The sequence below is a fragment of the Microtus ochrogaster genome, chromosome 4 (assembly GCF_000317375.1).
Source record: "Microtus ochrogaster isolate Prairie Vole_2 chromosome 4, MicOch1.0, whole genome shotgun sequence".
NCBI lineage: Eukaryota > Metazoa > Chordata > Mammalia > Rodentia > Cricetidae > Microtus > Microtus ochrogaster.
Window position 1 is genome coordinate 27,779,126 of NC_022011.1, and position 17,698 is coordinate 27,796,823.

General features: G+C 45.9%; 1 protein-coding gene across 2 annotated transcripts in view; it reads left to right on the top strand.

Moving 5' to 3' along the window:
• The first annotated feature begins 6,587 nt into the window (after nt 1-6,587).
• Nucleotides 6,588-17,698, top strand: part of Usp10 (ubiquitin specific peptidase 10) — a 50,898-nt gene continuing 39,787 nt past the window's right edge. For both annotated transcript variants that reach the window (XM_005345759.3, XM_005345760.3), the window contains exon 1: nt 6,588-6,728. In XM_005345759.3, coding sequence (XP_005345816.1) covers nt 6,708-6,728 — 21 coding nt within the window. In that variant the 5' untranslated portion in view covers nt 6,588-6,707. The remainder of the gene's footprint in view (nt 6,729-17,698) is intronic.

A 17,698-nucleotide genomic window follows, 5' to 3' on the forward strand; every position in this document is an offset into this window, starting at 1 on the left:
AAAAAAAAAAAAAAAAAAAAAAACAAAAAACCAAAATAGTATTGGAGAGATGGCTTAGTGGTTAAGAGCACTGGCTGCTCTTCCAGAGGTCCTGGGTTTAATTCCCAGCAACTGTATTGTGGCTCGAAACCAATTGTGGGATCTGATTCTTTTGGCATAAAGTCATACATGCAGATAGAACACTCATACGTAAATAAATCTTTAAAAGAACCTAAATAAATAAATATTACATAATTTTTTTGAGTTTTATTTAGATTTTATTTTATGTATGTGAGTATTTTGCCTGCCTGTACGTTTGCACTGTGTACTTCCTAGCACCCTTGGAAGTCGGATGAAGGCCTCAGATCCCCTGGAACTGGAGTTACAGATGGTTGTAAAGCCCACGTGGGTGCTAGGACTCAAACCTGAATCTCCCGCAAAAGTAGTCAGTGCTTTTTGTTGTTGTTGTTGTTATTTGTATTTTGGAGACAGAGTTTCTCTGCGTAGCTTTGGAGCCCGTCCTGGAACTCCATAGACCAGGCTGGCCTTAAGCTCACAGAGACCCTACCTGCTTCTGCCTCCCAAGTGCTAGGATTAAAGGCGTGCACCACCACCACCCAGCTAGGTTTTTGGTTTTTCAAGACAGGGTTTCTCTGTGTAGCCCTAGCTTCCTGGCACTTGCTCTGTAAACCAGAGTGACCTCAAACTTGCGGAGATCTGCCTCCCACTGCCTCCTGAGTGCTGGGATTTAAAGCACGTGCCACAACCCCAGGACATAAGTAGTGCTTTTAACCACTAGGTCGTCTCTCCAGACAGACTTTGTCACTCACCTTTCCTAGAGCCCTGGGAGGTGTTACTGTACCCATTCAACTGAAACCCGGAGAGCTTAGAAACCCACCTCTGTGCTGCACCCGTGTGTGACCAGATTCCAAACCTGACTTCCTCAGATTTGACAGGCCTGGAGGAATGCTCTGTCTCCAGGCATAGAATTAACTACCACGCACTAAGCTATGTGGCCCTGTCTAAATAGGAAGCATGTTTTTGGTTTTTTTTTTTGTTTTTGTTTTTTTGGTGTGGATTTAGTTTTCCTGTCTTCATCCAAGCATAGATACAATGACACACAATAATAACAATATTATAACAATTGTAACAGGTTTTTGTTATTGTTGTTGCAAAATGTTTTAGAGAAAAATTGAAATATAGTATCACTTAGATCCCATAAGTATTAACATTTTGCAACAATTTAATTCCTTATTTGCTTGTGAACTTTTTTTTTTTTTTTTGGTTTTTCGAGACAGGGTTTCTCTGTGGCTTTGGAGCCTGTCCTGGAACTAGCTCTGTAGACCAGGCTGGTCTCGAACTCACAGAGATCCGCCTGCCTCTGCCTCCCGAGTGCTGGGATTAAAGGCGTGCGCCACCACTGCCCGGCTTTTTTTTGGTTTTTCGAGACAGGGTTTCTCTGTGGCTTTGGAGCCTGTCCTGGAACTAGCTCTTGTAGATCAGGCTGGCCTCGAACTCGTAGAGATCCACCTGCCTCTGCCTCCCGAGTGCTGGGATTAAAGGCGTGCGCCACCACTGCCTGGCTGGAAGCATGTTTTCTTGAGGCCCTCTGGAAAACATCTGCTTAAGGGGGACCCAGCTCAAGGTGGGGGGGGGTCCCAGAAAGTCTCAAGCTCTCTCTGTACAACAATGAAAAGCACCTGGTCATATTGAATGGCAGGAGGTGGGGATGGGGTTAAAAAGCACCAGAGGCCACACCCCACAGGGGATGTCTATTATCTCCTAGGTAGGCGTATTGCCCTGAGTTAATTTATGAGAAGAACATAAATTATTCCCTCTATAGCTCTTCAAATTAAAAAATGGACAAGGCGCAAACCAAAAAAGATGACGGTGCTGAGTGCCTTCCACAGGGGTGGTCGCCTAACTGGCTGTAAGAGGCCAGCTGCATTCTTCTGCTTCTGGCTTTTATCCAGTTCTCTGAGACAGGGCCTCATATAGCCCAGGTTGGCCTCTATTCAATATGTGGTTAACTTTTAACTCCTGATCCTCCTGCTTCTACCTCTGGAGTATCAGGATGACTGGATGGGCACCATAACGCCTAGTGTGTGCTGTGCTTCATACACCTTGGGCAAGTGCTCTACCAATGGAACTCCAGCTCTCCACTCCCCTTCTTTCTCCTTCCCCCTCCCTCTGTTTTCACACCCCCTTGTCTGCTGCCTCTCTTGCTTTCCACTATGCACCCTTATAGGGACCCATGTGATACCATGGGACCAAGTTGGATGACCCCAGTTTACATCTGGCCTTGAGGTCCTCAGTATCATTCCATCTGCAAAAGTTTCACTGCCCAAGTCACACCTCCATCTGTGCCGGCACCAGGCTGGGCTGTCTTCAGATCTTTAGGTGGGGTTAACCGCCTCCCATAGGAGAGATCCTCAGAAAAGTTAGGAAACCTGTCCAAGTTCACACAACCACAAGGAGGGTTTGAAACTCTATAGTGGGCTGCTAAGCACTGTGGGTGCCCTGTGGGCTCCTACTGAGACAGGATAAAAGAGAAGCAAAAGAGGCTTGGGGAGGGATGAATCCCAACACCTAGGGGTGGGAAATCTTCGTTTATACTTCCTGTTCTTTGAGAGTCTTGAAGCTGGAACTGATAAAGCCAAGGTTACCTACAGAGATAACTACTCTTAGGACAAGCATAACTGAATGATAAATGCAATGAGCCACTCCTACTTTGAGTGAGGAAGTTTGTGTCCCCCAAGTCTAACCCTATTAGCAGCTCCACCCATCTCTCCCTCCTATCTCTTTTATTTTTCCAGGCATGGTTTCTCTCTGTAGCCCTGGCTGTCTGGAACTCACTCAGGCTGGCCTCTAACTCAGAGATACACCTGCTTCTGCCTCCTGAGCACTGGGACTAATAGTGTGTGCTGCCAGGGCTGGACAGATGGCTCAGCGGTTAAGAGAACTTAAGAGGACCTAAATGCAACATAATAGAATGCAATACATCTTTGCATCATTAAACAAATGTTCCACAGGATACATAAATGTAACATATCTTAAAATAGTCTACAACAAGAAAATTATCCTTTTTTGAGACAAAATCTGTCTATGCAAGGGGCTGGAGAGATGGCTCAGTGGTTAGGAGCATTGCCTGCTCTTCCAAAGGTCCTGAGTTCAATTCCCAGCAACCACATGGTGGCTCACAACCATCTGGAATGAGGTCTGGTGCCCTCTTCTGGCCTTCAGACATACACACAGACAGAATATTGTATGCATAATAAATAAATAAATATTTTTAAAAAATCTGTCTATGCAGGCCATTCTGGCATGGAATTCACAAGAAAATCATTTGCCTACTTCTACCTCCCTAGTGCTGGGATCAAAGGTGTGTGCAACCAAGCAGGGCCAAAAGAAAACTCTTTTAGGGGAAACCATGGAACCAACTCATATAGTTTTGTTTTGTTTGGTTTTGGTGAGTCAAAGGTTGTAGAAAGAACTGTAGTCTTGTCCTAGGGAGAGGAGGCCAGAAGATCAGGCGTTCAAGGTCATCCTTGGTTCTATAAAGATTTTGAGGTCAACCTGGGCTACATGAGAGCTTATGCCAAAGCAAAGGAAAATAAAACCCAAGACACCTAAGAAAAACTCACTGGAGCAGCTGTGTCCATACTTACATACCACCTTTTCCCTCCTTGTCTCTCTCTAAATCCTAAACTCAGTCTGGCCTATGCGCCAGCCCTGTCCTAACTCAGTCTGACCTATGCACCATCCAGTGTAATCTTCTTGGGAGGTTTTACCCAACTGTAGCAGGTTAGGGGAGACTCCCCTGGCTCCTATGACAAAACTGGGGCATAACTGCTGTTTCTTCCCCCAAAATTTCTTATGCTGGGAGGTGGTACACAGCTTTAATCCCTGCACTTAGGAGGCAAAGGCAGGGGGGATCTCTAAGTTCGAGCCCAGCCTAGTCTACAGAGTGAGTTCCAGGACAGCCAGGGATACACAGAGAAAACCTGTCTCTGTCCTGAAAAAAAAAGGGGGGTTCAAGGGCACCCTGATCCGGAGAACCAGGTACTGTCACACAAAAGAAAAAAGTAAGAGGAAGGAGAAGGAGGCAGAGGCATGGTTGTGCATACCTTTTATCCCAACACACCAGAGAGAGGGGAATGTAGATTTCTCTGAGTTTGAAGCCAGCCTGAGTTTACTAAGGGAGTTACAGGCTCTCTGATGCATGGTGAGACCCTGTCTCAAAATAAATAAACCAATGTAAGGAGACAATTGTGCTCATTGCTATGTTGATGAAAGACACAGTCTGAAAAATTTCAGAGTAACTTACCAGTGTCTGCCAAAAGTTTTCAGTGGTTCAGCAAATAAATAAAAAATAAGTTCAAGATGGCCATGGTGGCGCATGCCTTTAATCCCAGCATTTCAGGAGGCAGAGGCAGGTGGATCTCTGTGAGTTCAAGGCTAGCCTGGTCTACAATAGCTAGTTCCAGGACAGGCTCCAAAGGCTACAGAGAAACCCTGTCTCGAAAAAAACAAAACAAAACAAAAAAAAAGTTCACAAGCAAATAAGAAATTAAATTGTTGCAAAATGTTAACACTTATGGGATCTAAGTGATACTATATTTCAATTTTTCTCTAAAACATTTTGCAACAACAATAACAAAAACCTGTTACAATTGTTATAATTTTGTTATTATTGTGTGTCATTGTATCTATGCTTGGATGAACAGGAAAACTAAATCCACTCATGGATAGATACTTACATACACAGAAAACCCCATTGACAGGTGCTGGAAACATGGCGGAGTGGTTCTGTTCACAGAACCCACCGAATTGCACACAACCATTTGTAACTCCTTTTTCAGGGGATCTGACACCCTCTTCTGGCCTTTGAGTGCACCTGCACATACATGCAGGTACCCTCAAAGACATACATATACATAAGTAAAAATAGTCTTAGAAAAACCATTCATATGAATTTGCACAGTAATGTCTGTTGGATTTTTAATCAACATTTCATGAACAAAAAATGGAACTGATAGTAAACAAGACCCAGCCCTTTTTTTTCTTTTTTGACAGGGTCTGTCTACATAGCCCTGGCTGTTCTAGAACTCACTACGTTATTAAGTAGGCTTGAACGTCTTTAGTTGTCAGAGCAGAAACAGTAAAGCAAACCTGGCTTGGTGTGCATCCTCCCGCCTCTACCTCTTCAGTTCTGGGACCACAAGAGTGTGCCAATACATTCAGGTTACTTGGTGCTTGGGATAGAACCCAGGGCTTCATGTATGAGTGCTAGGCAAGTACTCTGTCAACTGAGTTACATTCGCAACCTCAAAGGGTCTTACTTTTATCCTAGGTTGACCTGCGACTTGTTACTCTGTATCCTCCTGCCTCAGCTTCTCGAGTCTTGAGTGTTAGAATTACAGCAAGTACAAACTTGTTCAGCAAATACAATGTTCGTTTACTAATGCTCTTTGTGTGTAGTGCTGGCATCAGAATCCAGCACTGACAAGAGTCAGACTTGTTCCCACAGTCCACGAAACAGTGAGCCTGTTTTTTCAGAAATGATTTGCCATAGTCTATGGACGCTCCTGGACAGGCCTAATCTCTGAAGCTAAGCAGCATCAGGTCTGACTAAACGTTGGGTGGGAGACATGTGACACCTCGAAACACATACAGTGCAGCAGAAGGGTATGCTTGAGCTGGGCAAAATAAGACCTCGAGTTAAGATGTTTTTTCATTCGGTCATAGGCAGGGAGGACTAAGAAAGGGCAGTAACTTATCTGAAGGCATACAGAATGGGGGTGGATGGTAGACTGTGCAGTCAGGTAGGGGGCTCAGCAAGGGTTTCTTGCAGTGTGTGATGGGTTAACAATTGTCCTCCTGCCTATGTATCCGCATATGCGTGCTATAGGGAACATCTACTGCTCAGCGTGTTAAGACCTGAGTATGAGTTTGTTTCGAGACAGAGTCACCTTATGTAGCTCAGTGTGACCTGGAACTTCGTCTGCAATTCATGGATGATCCTTCTGCTTTTGCCACCTATGTACTGAGACCATAGGAGAACAATCCCGGATCAAAGAGATCTTTTTTTTTTCAGACGAATTAATTAGTATATTTTGTGTGTGCCCCTGTGTATGTCAGAGGACAATTCTGTGGAGTCAGTTTTTCCTTTCTGTCATGTGGATCCCAAGGATGGAAGTCAGGTCGTCAAGGGTAAAGGAGGCAGGCTCCATTACCCGCTGAGTCATCTCACTGGCTCCCTCAGCGTTTATTCCTGTGCTTTCAAACAGGTTTTTTTCCCTAATGCCAGGCAAAGCTAGTGGAGAATGAAGAGTGAAAAAAAATGAATGAACGGTCAGAAGAGAGCACTCCATACGGTAAAGGATCCGTGGGGATCGCAAGTGGCGATGCTCAGGGCCGACCTCATGCGGCCGAGGCGCAGACACCGGGACTCCACGTAGCAGTCTAGGGGTGCGTGGCCACCTCCATTCGCACGCCGTCGCCTGCAGCGGCCGCCTTCCACGCACCGCTGGCGGAAGGGTCGCCGGCCGGGGCACACGCCCACCTGTCGCGCGCAGGCGCAGGACGCCGCCTGCTCTCCCGCGGCGCGCTCAGTGCGCAGGCGCGGCGGCTGATGCGAGTGTGTCTGTGCGGCGATAAGATGGCGGCTACGGGGGACGCGGCGTGAGGAGGCAGAGCAGCGCCGAGCCTCATTGAGACGGGCCGCCATGGCCCTCCACAATCCGCAGGTAGCGCGGGCCGCGTCCAGGGCGGGAGGTCTGGGCCACGGGAAGGCCTCGGGGCTGCGAGCGCGAGGTGCTTGGCGGCCGGGCGGTGGGGGAGGCGCCGGCACGCTGCCGGCCTAGGCCCGCGCCGCGCCCCTTAGCGCCGCGCGCCCCAGCACCCGAGACCGCCCGAACTGCCCCGAGAGCGCCCGAGCCTCCCCGAGAGTGCCCGAGCCACCTCGAGAGCGCCCGAGGTCGCAGGGAAGGCCTCCGCGTGCCCCGCCGGCATCCGCACAGTCCCGGGCGACGCTCTGGCCCAGCGACTCGGGTGGTTGGTGCGCTACGGCGCCGTGGGCACCCGGCCCTCGCCTCCGGGACTGTTGCATTGAAAATTGGGAACCCCATGGGGTGGCACACTCTGGCCAGGGACTGACACCTTTTGCACGGAGCCCGGGCTGGGTTGGGGCCCCGCAGGCCGGAGCGCCTGCCGCGCCTTGCTCTCGGTGCGGGAGCTGCTTGCTCAGACCCCCTGATAAGACGCACTTCGGAGAAATGAGAAGTCAGCACGTGGTGCTGCGTCTCAGGGCTGCTTTAGGCCCGGCATTCGTTGAGGTCTCAGACCTAGACTCGAAATTGTTTCCTTTTATTATAATTATCTGGGTGATTTTTCCCCCCTGCCATACTGAGGAATAAAGTGAGCCGTGGGAAGCTGGTCGGGGAGCCAAATCTCAACCTTTGGTGGCTGGGTCTTTACTGGCAGGCGAGATCGATCTGGTTAGACCACCTTTGAAAAACGTTTGTGTCCTTTTATTTTGGGGCACGGTCTCCCTCTGTAGTCCAGGTTGGTCTCTAACTTGGGATTCTTCTGCCTCAGCCTGGTGGGGTTGCATCCACGAGCCACCATGTGCTTTTGAAAGGTTATTTTAATAACGGTTTCAGTGAAGGTATGATGGATTTAAACCTCGAAATCTTTTGAAATGAAAGGCTAGATCCTCGGAGAAACTGCAGTTCTATTAAATATGTGGTGTTTCTTAGATCAAATCAGAACTTTGCCTGTTTGACCTTTTCCCTCCTTTTGTAAATTTACCTTTGTATTTGGTGTAGTTCTTTGCAATAGAAAGGGAATTCGCAATTGTTGAAAAATGTTTTTGACAAATGTTACCATTCAGAGTTTTTATTAGTTCTTAAGTGGTAGACAGATCTTTACATCACAGCCCTGGCTGGCTTGGGATTCAGACACCTGCCTGCCTCTGCCTCCAAGGTGCTGGGGGTTCCGGGCATTCATGGCCATACTGGGCTCTATTCTGACCTTTTTTGTTTTGTTTTTTTTCGAGACAGGGTTTCACTGTAGGTTTAGAGCCTGTTCTGGAAGTAACCCCCCCCCCCAGTTTTTTTTGAGACAAGGTTTTTCTGTAGTTTTGCTGCCTGTCCTAGAACTAGCTCTTGTAGACCAGGCGGGCATCGAACTCACAGAGACCTACCTGCCTCTGCCTCCTGAGTGCTGGGATTAAAGGTGTGCACCACCACCACCTGGCCTTTTTTTTATTTTTAATTTTATGTGAATGAATGCTTTTTGTGTATGTGTTTTTCTGGTGCCTATCGAAGCGAGGTGAGAGCTTTGACTCTTGGAGCTGGAATTAGAATGGCTGTCAGCCTCTGTATGAGTGCTGGGAATGGAACTTGAGTTCCCTGCTAGAGCAACTGCTTTAAACCTTGGAGTCTTCTGTCCAGCCCTTCCTCAGAGGTTTTGAGAGATTTCAGCCTCTTACTCAACTCAGATATGGCTTTAGTCTCAGCCCTAGGGAGGCAGAGGCAGGCAGAGCCCTGTGAGTTCGGGGCCATCCTGTTCTACACAGGAGTTCTAGGATGGCCAGAGCTATATAGTGAGACCTTGCTTCAAAACAAATTCTAGTTGACTGCCTTGTTTTATTTTGGAGATAGTCTGAAGAGTTCATTCTGAACTGAGCTGTGTGTGCTTTTTTTGTGTGTGTGATTTTTGAGATGAACAGAGCATTTTTAAGCTTAATTGGCTTTCTCAATCACCAGAAACAATGTCAAGTTGATGGAAATGCTAGTGATGCTTTGGAAGCTTGCAATTTGACTCTTCAGGAGTCAGACTGGCAGGTCTAGCTAAACATAAGTGTTAGCAGTGCCTTGGATTGTCTAGTGGCAGAAAGGGGGAAAGGTAATATAGTTTGATTTTGTTGTAGTTGTTGTAATTTTAAAAGAATAGTAGTACAAAAGCTGTGTAAGATTAAAGACCTGTAAGTAACCTCAGGCTGGGAGAGGTGGAGGCTGCAAGCAGGTTCAGGAGTCCAAGGTCAACCTTGGTTACTTGGCAAGTTTCAGGCCACCTGGGTTCTGAGAGTCCTCTCTCTCTCTCTCTCTCTCTCTCTCTCTCTCTCTCTCTCTCTCTTTCTTTCACACACACACACGAAAAAAGAAAAGAAACAAGACAAGATTCCACTATTGGATCTGTCTTGTTCCAAGTATTTTAACAATTAGTTCATTCATTCATTCATTCATTCATTCATGTACTGACAGTTCACCGTGTGTTAGCCTCGATGATAGGTAAACTGGTTTCTCTTTTCAGCTCATCCACCTATTTATTTATTTATGTATGTATGTATTTATTTATTTTTCAAGACAGGGTTTCTCTGTAACAGCTCTAGCTGTCCTGGAACTAGCTCTTGTAGCCAAGGCTAACCTCAAACTCACAGAGATCCGCCTGCCTATGCGTCCCTAGTGCTGGGTGCTGGGATTAAAGGCGTGTGCTAAGTTTTCCTTGAAGTAGTTTCCACAGGTTGAGATAAGGGTTAGTTTTCAGTGGATTTGCAGAGGTTACAGGTTAAGGCTTTATATTTTGTAGCCATTTTCATGTTTTGAACTATTTGTTTGGATTAAAGAGCAACAGTGTAGAATTTAGAAACACCATGTAGGGTGCGTTCCTGTCCCCCAGCCTAACCAGTTCGGGGTGAAACTGTCACCTGAGCTGGAAGTGAAGCTGCCATGCCTGAACTGTTCAGTGAGTTGAGGGGATTAATTTGAAGCTACCAACATGCTTTCTACTTGAAGAAAAGTCCATATTGAGTCCACAGTGTTGTTTCTATACCCAGGCTGGAGAGATTGCTGTTGGTTTCTGTTCTCCTTTACACAGACCCCGACATCTTTCATGCTGGAATTTCTTGGATGTAGTTTATAGCATATGGCCGAGTGTTAAACTGTCATGGAAGTAATTTGTAACTGATGGCTAAGTTAGGGCAATTCTTCAAAGGATATTTTTGATACAGTGTTTTAATATGTAGCCCCTGGCTCTCGCCCCTCTCGTCTCTCTCCTCTCTCACAGCTCTCCCTCTCTCTCTCCTGCTCTCTCGTTTCCTGCCCCCCTTCGCTTCATGCTCTCCTTCAACCAAGTGTACTCCAGTAAAGCGTGATCTGAGAAGAAGAAAAAAATATGTAGCCCATGGTGCCAGGGTACCGTGGTCTGCTCAGGCTTGAGACTGTACAGCTCCTACTTCAGTTTCCTGAGCTACCTTACTCTGCTGTGCCATCAGAATCACAATCCTACAGGGGTGCGTGCAACTGAAATAAATAACAGTTTTGAAGTGGTAACGGGGTATTTTGGTGAGAACATAACAGTAAAACATTTCAGTCAATTTTGAGACTGTATGTGCAATAAGAAGTGCAGGAACTGGGAGTTTCCTTAATGCCTATAGCTGTGTTTAGGGCCTCACCCTCTTGTCCTTTCAGCCCACCCTGTTGGGAACTCAGAACGGTGGTGGGTAGTAAGTGGACAGACTGGATTTTTGGATTCTTCTCTAGGGCTAACATTTGTTATGTGGAGGTAGAATGGTTTGAACGGTGGCACACATAGGAAATTCAAAGGAGAAAGAGATGCCATAATTTGGTGATTGCCTCATGCTGGCTAGATTGTCAAGAATGGGAAACAGCTGCCATTTTCACTTGGATGAGGTACATCTAGTCATTTTTAGTTTTGAAAATTATAGGTGTGTAAGTACTTGTGAGCAGTGGATCAAGTTTTAGGGCACACTTGATGTCACTGGGGGACACTTCTTACTGATAATTTACCAAAGTATGGGAAGTGGTTAGCAGCACTTGTTTGAATTTGTCATTAGGCTAGTGTGTTGCAGTCGACTGGTACACATGGAGAGTCACTGTCACCGAGTAGACACATGCGGCTGCAGTGGAATTTGCTGGCCGTGGGATATCGGATTAGTGTCATTTGTCTCTTAGTGCCACTTCAGCAGGGCACTATTCATTTCTAAGATTTGCTTGTGCTTGGACTGCAGTTTTTCTGTCTGTGGAAGCGATCTCCTAAAAGGCCTTGTGTGACCACCCTGTTGGGACAGGTTGGATTAAGAACTAGTGTTGGGAGCTGGAGAGATGGTTCTCTGTGGAGGTGATGGTACTTGCAGAGGACCTGGATTTGATCCCATGTGGTATCTCAGAATGTTGCCTGTAACGCCAGTCCCGGGATATTTGCCACTTTTTTCTGGCATTCTCAAGCACTGAATGCACACAATACCCAGACATACATGAAAGCAAAACACTCATATTCATAAAATTAGAAAAAAACAAAAACACGTATTGGATAAATTTTACTGGTGCACATGTTTACCTCAGCATGTGGGAGGCTGAGCATGGTTGGGAATTTGAGGCCAGTATGGGCAAAATTCTGTCTGAAAAAAGCAGAATGAACATAAATTGGAACATAAAGGTTGCCCAAATGCATGTTTATTTGTTTCAAAGATCAAAAATGTATGACTTGTAGCTATGCGATGGTGGCGCACGCCTTTAATCCCAGCACTCAGGAGGCAGAGGCAGGCGGATCTCTGAGCTCTAGGCCAGCCTGGTCTACAAGAGCTAGTCCTGGGACAGGCTCCAAAACAGAGAAACCCTGTCTCGGAAAAAAAAAAAAAAAAAAAAGGAAATTACAACCTGAGTGTGACTCTTCAGATTACAGATGTTTGTGAACTGGTTATTTTCTTAGTATTGAGAAACTCTTTGGCAGTGATCCAGTTTTCATTGGAAGACCTAGAAAATTAGAAGCTGCCTGCTCCAGTTCTCTGCCCATCTCAACACCTGTTGTTATTTCAATTATTCTCCTGGGAACGGGGCAGGTGAGCTGTTGGGATAGAAGAGGGATTTGGGACTGGTATCAGAAGACTCAAGGACCTCTTCCTGGAACTTTCATCCTCACAGGAGAGTTGAGAGCCTGTACAGGACACATGGGAACGGGGCTGCTTCCTGTGTGTAGGTACGTGGCCATGTTCATGCGGAGACCAGAGAGCTACACTTAGGTGCTTCTCTCCCTTAGTTCCCTGAAGCAGGGTCTCTCACTGAAGCCAAAACTTTAGTTCCAGCTAGACTGACTGAAAAGCTAGTTAGCTAGCAGGCTCTGGGGTCGGCTTGTCTCGACCTCCCCAATGCTGGGGTTGACTTGGCTGACTTTTTAGGATCTTTACGATCCTATTTTAGGGGGCTGTGTCTGTTTGCATCTTTGCTGGCAGTCATCTTGAGGACCATCTCCTAGTCTACTCTGATCTAAGAGTCTCACAAGTAATGGCTTAAACGAAAGCTTATCCTTCAGTCATTTGGTGCCTAGTTAACAGCAGCCACACCATCTCTCTTTATGCTTTTTAAAAGCTTTGCCAGACAGTGGCGGCAAACTTCTTTAATTCCAGCTCTCAGGAGGCAGAGGCAGGTGGATCTCTGAGTATGGGGCCAGCCTGTTTTGCAGAATAAGTTCAGGACAGCTAGGGCTACACAGAGAAACTCCACCTCAAACAAAAATATTTTGGGTGTGCAAATATGTTGGTAGACCCTTGCTTCTTTTTTCTGGTCAAGTGTATCTGTGTATGTGTGTGTGTGTGTGAGAGAGAGAGAGAGACAGAGAGAGACAGAGAGAGACAGAGACAGAGACAGAGAGAGAGAGAGACACAGAGACTTTAAATGTAGCTAAGGCTTCCTTCAAACTTGCTATTTAGCCACACAGTCAAAGACGGCTTTTGAGCGTCCTGTTTCTACCTTTCCAGTGCTGGGGGCTACTAGTGCTTTTTTATATGATGCTGGGGATTGGGGATCCAAAAGATTTACTGTACCATATTCACTGTGAAGAAATACAGATGGATAGATGTCAGTTGGCATCTAAGTGCTCCTTAAGAACTAAACTCAGAGCTGGACAGTGGTAGAGCATGTCTTTAATCCCAGCATTTGGGAGGCAGAGGTAGGTAGATCTCTGGGGGTTGGAGGTTAGCTAACCTGATCTACAGAACAAGTTCCAGAAGAGCCAAAACTACTCAGAGAAACCCTGTCCCGAAACAACAACAAAATGCCAAACAACTTAATTTAGTAGAAAAGTACTAAGCCTGCAACAGTGGCTCTCCTATAGGTCAATTTCAGTGGGTACCCAGGCTGGGATGGAAAGAAGCTGCCTGGTGAAGAGTGTACCCTGAATCCTTAATTGGGTGTTTTGACTGTGTAGGACATGGTTGATACAACTCTGTGTTCGCAAAGACAGAATTTGGAAGACTGAGATCTTTCAGTGTCACAGCTGCTGGCTAGGAACATGTAACAATCATGTCTTGGTCCCCTGAATGTTGTGATTAGAGGTGTACACTATGTCCTGCAAAATTCATTTTTATGTCTTAAAATACCAGAGTAAGGCTGAAGTAATATATGGATTATGTTTTGCAAGCCGTGGACCTTGTCACCTAGAGAGCCAAAGAGTATTTAATGGAATCCATTAGCAAACCTGCAATCCCCTTTCATAAAGGATCCAAGGCTACACCACTGGGGCTCTCACACTAACACACAGGTGCCCTTGCTGGAACAGAAGCCGTTCACCATGACTACATTGCTTTTATCTAAGTGTTGTCAGGATCACCCATTAACTTACAGGTTTATTGGTATTCTAGCAACTGTCAAGAGGATTTCTAGCATTTCTTTCTGTCTTCTGCATTTCGCCTGTATTAGGCTCGTCTCAGAGAAGTAAAGCTAGGGTATCTCTGATGTGTGTGATGTGTGTGTGGTAGGGGAGTGCATGTGTGGAAGCCAGATGACAACGCTGTAGGTTCAGTTCTATGTGGGTTCTAGAGATGAATCCCAAGTCCTGGTTATACTGCAGCTGCCTTTACCTGCTGAGCCATCTTGCTTTCCTAGGACTTAACATTAAAATACATGCTTCTGCCTTCTTTACCTTCCACTAATTGTAGCCACGAGGCCAAAGCTGTGGGGAGATAGGTGGGACCCCAGAAATCAGAACAGGGGTCCTGCCCGAGAGAATTTAAAATTGAGACTTAATTCTAGGTTTGTGATTTCTGTCCATTCTATTTTTTTCCCCATGTGTATGAGCATTTGCCTGCATGTGTTTGTGGCCCTCTGGAGGCCAGAAAACTGTATTGGATCCTATAACTGGAATTGGATAGATATGGTTGTGAGCACCTTATGGGTCCTGGAAACCTGGGCCCTTTGCTAGAGCAGCTGGTGCCTTTAACTACTGAGCCATACCCCCCGCCCCTTTTAAGAATAATTTAATTTTTGTGCATTGGTGTTTTGTCGGCATGTATGTCTAAGGGTGCTGGGACTGGAGTTATAAACAGTTGTGTGCTGCCATGTGAGTGCTGAGAACTGAACCCAGGTCCTCTTAACCGCTAAGCAATCTCCAGCCCTCCAACCCCTGTTTTAAAATTTAGCTGTTATACAAAGAAACCTTGTATCAATCCTTATTTTTTTAAATATTTATTTATTTATTATGTATACAATATTCTGTCTGTGCATATGCCTGCAGGCCAGAAGAGGGCACCAGACCCCATTACAGATGGTTGTGAGCCACCATGTGGTTGCCGGGAATTGAACTCAGGACCTTTGGAAAAGCAGGCAATGCTCTTAACCTCTGAGCCATCTCTCCAGCCCCCTGTATCAATCCTTATTAAAATTTAATTTTTTTTCCTGTGATGGAGCAAGTGCTGTACCCCTGAGCTAAGCTACTACCATCCCAGCAGATATCTTGATATATGTAAATGGTTTTTTGTTTTTCCAGCTCTGGCTGTTCTGGAACTCTGTAGACCTGGCTGGCCTTACACTTGGGTCTGGCTGCCTCTGCCTCCCGAGTGCTGGGATTAAAGGCGTGTGCCACCATCTCCCGACTGACTTTTTTTTTTAAAGAGTTATTTTAGGATCACAACAAAATTGAGAAGATAAGCAGGGTGGTGGAGGTGCACACCTTTAATCCCAGCACTTGGGAGGTAGAGGCAGGTGGATCTCTTGGTCTACAAGAGCTAGTTCCAGGACAGGCTCCAAAGCTACAGAGAAACTCTGTCTCGAAAAATCAAAAAAGAAAAAAAAAAACAAATAAAAAAAGGAACTGCTGACCCTTCTCTCCAGGCCCTTAACCTAAAGTGTTTGATGTCTTCTCCACAGTCATCTTTCCTTCTCTTTATCAGTGTGCTGCAGTGGCCTGCACACTGATAAAAAACATTCTTTCCCTCTAACTCCTGATTTTTTTCCAGACTGGCAAATTTACTTCTGACAAATAAGATGCAAAACTAGGGCTTCTGTATTAGTTTGTGAGTCTCCCCTTCCTTCCACTCTACTGCACTCTATGGCATTGGCTGTCTTAAAACTCACAATGTAGACCAGGCTGGCCTCAAACTCATAGATGCAAAGCCGGCAGTAGTAGAGCATGAATTTAATCCCAGGCTTACCAGGCCGTGATGGTGCACACCTTTAATACCAGCACTCAGGAGGCAGAGGCCACCTTTAATACCAGCACTCAGGAGGCGGTGAATATGAGTTCAAGGCCAGCCTGGTCTACAAGAGCTAGTTCTCTGTTACACAGAGAACCCTGTCTCAAAAAACCAAACCAAACCAAAAAACCACTGATTTTTTTGAGACTCTTGTAGCCCAGGTAGCTTTGAACTGTGCCTGAAAATGACCTTGAGCTTTTGATCTTTCCTCCACTCACTTGAGTAGGTAGTGCTGAGCTCACGAGTATGGACAGCCTTACCCTGTTCTATAGTGCTGAGGATGGAACCCAGGGCTTCCTGCATCTTATGCAAGCATTCCTCAGCCCTATTATTTTGTTGAGATAGGTCATAGCTCAGGCTGACCCTGAACTCCAATACACTTCCCAAATGCGCCACCAAACCATATCAACCATATTTGCCTTTCTTTTTTCTTTTTTTCTTTTCTTTCCTCCCTCCCTCCCTCCCTTTCTCTTTCTTTCTTGGAGTCTATGCAGTCCTGGCTGTACTGGAATTCTGCTGGTCTCTATGTAATCCTGGTTGTACTGAATTAGGCTAGCCTTGAACTCATAGAGATCCTCCTGTCTCAGATGAGTGTGCACCACCACTCACAGTTCTTTTTTTTTAAATATTTATTATGTATACAATATTCTGTCTGTGTCTATGCCTGCAGGCTGGAAGAGGGCACCAGACCCCCATTACAGATGGTTGTGAGCCACCATGTGGTTGCTGGGAATTGAACTCAGGACCTTTGCTAGAGCAGGCAATGCTCTTAACCTCTGAGCCATCTCTCCAGCCCCAGTTCTTTGTTTTTAAGATGCTCTTTCTCTTGTTTCTTCAGGCCAGGTGATGTGCGTCAGCGTGTCATACTGCAATTACTGTGTCATATCCTTCTGTACTCCTGACAAGCACAGTCCTGAGGGCTGAGTGAGAGACCGCACTCTGTAGTACCAGCAAGTGTGCGAGTGCCAGTTAGTGAGCATGCCCGTTCCTTTGCTGGCATGGCTGGAGTTAGGGCAAGTTGTCCCCGAGACCTTAAGACCATGAGCTTTGTCCTTCCCAGTTAGAGCTCTTTAGCTGCCCAGTTGCCCATGCCCATGGTTCCTCACTCCATCTTCTGTGTGTGCCCATCTCTGTTTATCCTACCTGACATTTCTAATCCACACATCCCATGCTGGAACATACCAACCCACCGTGGCTGAACTGCGACAAAAGTCCTCCCTAAATGTGGCTTACGACAACCCCCCCCCCAACAGCTGTGGCGTGGCTTTGCCCCCAGCATTTATGACCTTTGAATACCCATAGGTGTGATATGGGTGCTTTGTGCTCATTTTCTGCTCTGTAAGCCTAGGGCGAAGACTTTTGCTTGCTCATCACTATGTTCCGGAGTCTACAGCATGGAAAATGCTCAATTAGTATGGATAGATTAATTAATGGAAGATATACTGTAGTTTATGTTTGAAGCCCAGAGTCAAGTGTGGGAAAGGTTATGCAGGTCACTATTCAGATCTAGAGTGAGGAATGCTCTCCCAAAAGGACATGGTGATATTCAGAAAGGGTTGCTGGGAGAACAGTTCACAGAGCGCCTGTGAACGTCTAGCCTGTGTAGCTTGTGTATCAGGAGACTGGAGTGTGGAGAGGATGTGGGTGCACAGTGAGTTTGGTAGACAGTTCCTGAGAGCGCTTGTAGATTCACTGATCATCCCGGAAGAGCTTTTCCAGGGAACCACATGTACACTGCTGGGAAAGCACTGTGGTGGGCGAGTGAAGTTTGAGGAAAATTCTTTTATTTATTTTTTTGTTTGTTTGTTTTGTTTTTTGTTTGAGACAGTTTCTCTGTAGCTTTGGAGCCTGTCCTGGAACTAGCTCTAGACTAGGCTGGCCTTGAACTCACAGAGATCTGCCTGCCTCCGCCTCTCAAGTGCTGGAATTACAGGTGCGTGCCACCACCGCCTGGCTTCCATTGCTGTTCTTATAGAAAGGACTGGGAAGCAGCTAATGGTGGGCTTTTGTTATATGAATCATGGTTTCTTTTTTTTTTTTTGCCGTCAATAAGAAATTTACTTATTTTTAAAAAATCCAAATGCTGGCATTGTCCAGAAAATTTTAACAGGTTTATTTATAATTTTTATAAAGTTGAACTGTTGAAATGTGTTCACTGAAACATTTTGCTTGCATTAATGCTTTACATCTTGCATTTATATTAAAAATTCACACACAAATGAAAAT